General features: G+C 43.8%; 1 protein-coding gene across 1 annotated transcript in view; it reads left to right on the top strand.

The window, feature by feature from the left end:
- LOC116670816 (ATP-dependent RNA helicase DHX8-like) overlaps positions 1 to 297 on the top strand; it is a 10019-nt gene that overhangs the window by 7791 nt on the left and 1931 nt on the right. Inside the window, 2 exon segments of the mRNA XM_032501496.1 lie at positions 1 to 39; positions 251 to 297. The exon segment at positions 1 to 39 is cut by the window's left edge and continues 99 nt beyond it; the exon segment at positions 251 to 297 is cut by the window's right edge and continues 1 nt beyond it. Of these exon segments, the coding sequence (XP_032357387.1) occupies positions 1 to 39; positions 251 to 297 (86 nt within the window).

Raw genomic sequence — 297 nt, 5'->3', positions numbered from 1 at the left:
CTGGATGATGAAGGCTTACTCACACGGCTGGGAAGAAGGGTGAGGACAATAGTCTGCCCTCAGTCAAATTGTTGCATGTTAACCGACGATACCGCTGTATTTATGCGTATAATCTGTGCAAGTGTGTTTGAATGACCAAGTTTTAAAAAACCTGGAATACTGTGTCCACAGTTCTCTGTTGTGGCATTTTGGTTTGCCCTTCATTATCCATACTGTCTGTATTTGATTTACACCTGTCTCTGTGGTTCAGATGGCGGAGTTTCCTCTGGAGCCCATGCTGTGTAAGATGTTGATCAT

Source organism: Etheostoma spectabile, chromosome 21, assembly GCF_008692095.1.
Source record: "Etheostoma spectabile isolate EspeVRDwgs_2016 chromosome 21, UIUC_Espe_1.0, whole genome shotgun sequence".
In the NCBI taxonomy this organism is placed as follows: Eukaryota; Metazoa; Chordata; class Actinopteri; order Perciformes; family Percidae; genus Etheostoma; species Etheostoma spectabile.
The sequence above is the reverse complement of the archived record's forward strand: the minus strand, read 5'-3'. Positions and strand labels throughout refer to the sequence as shown.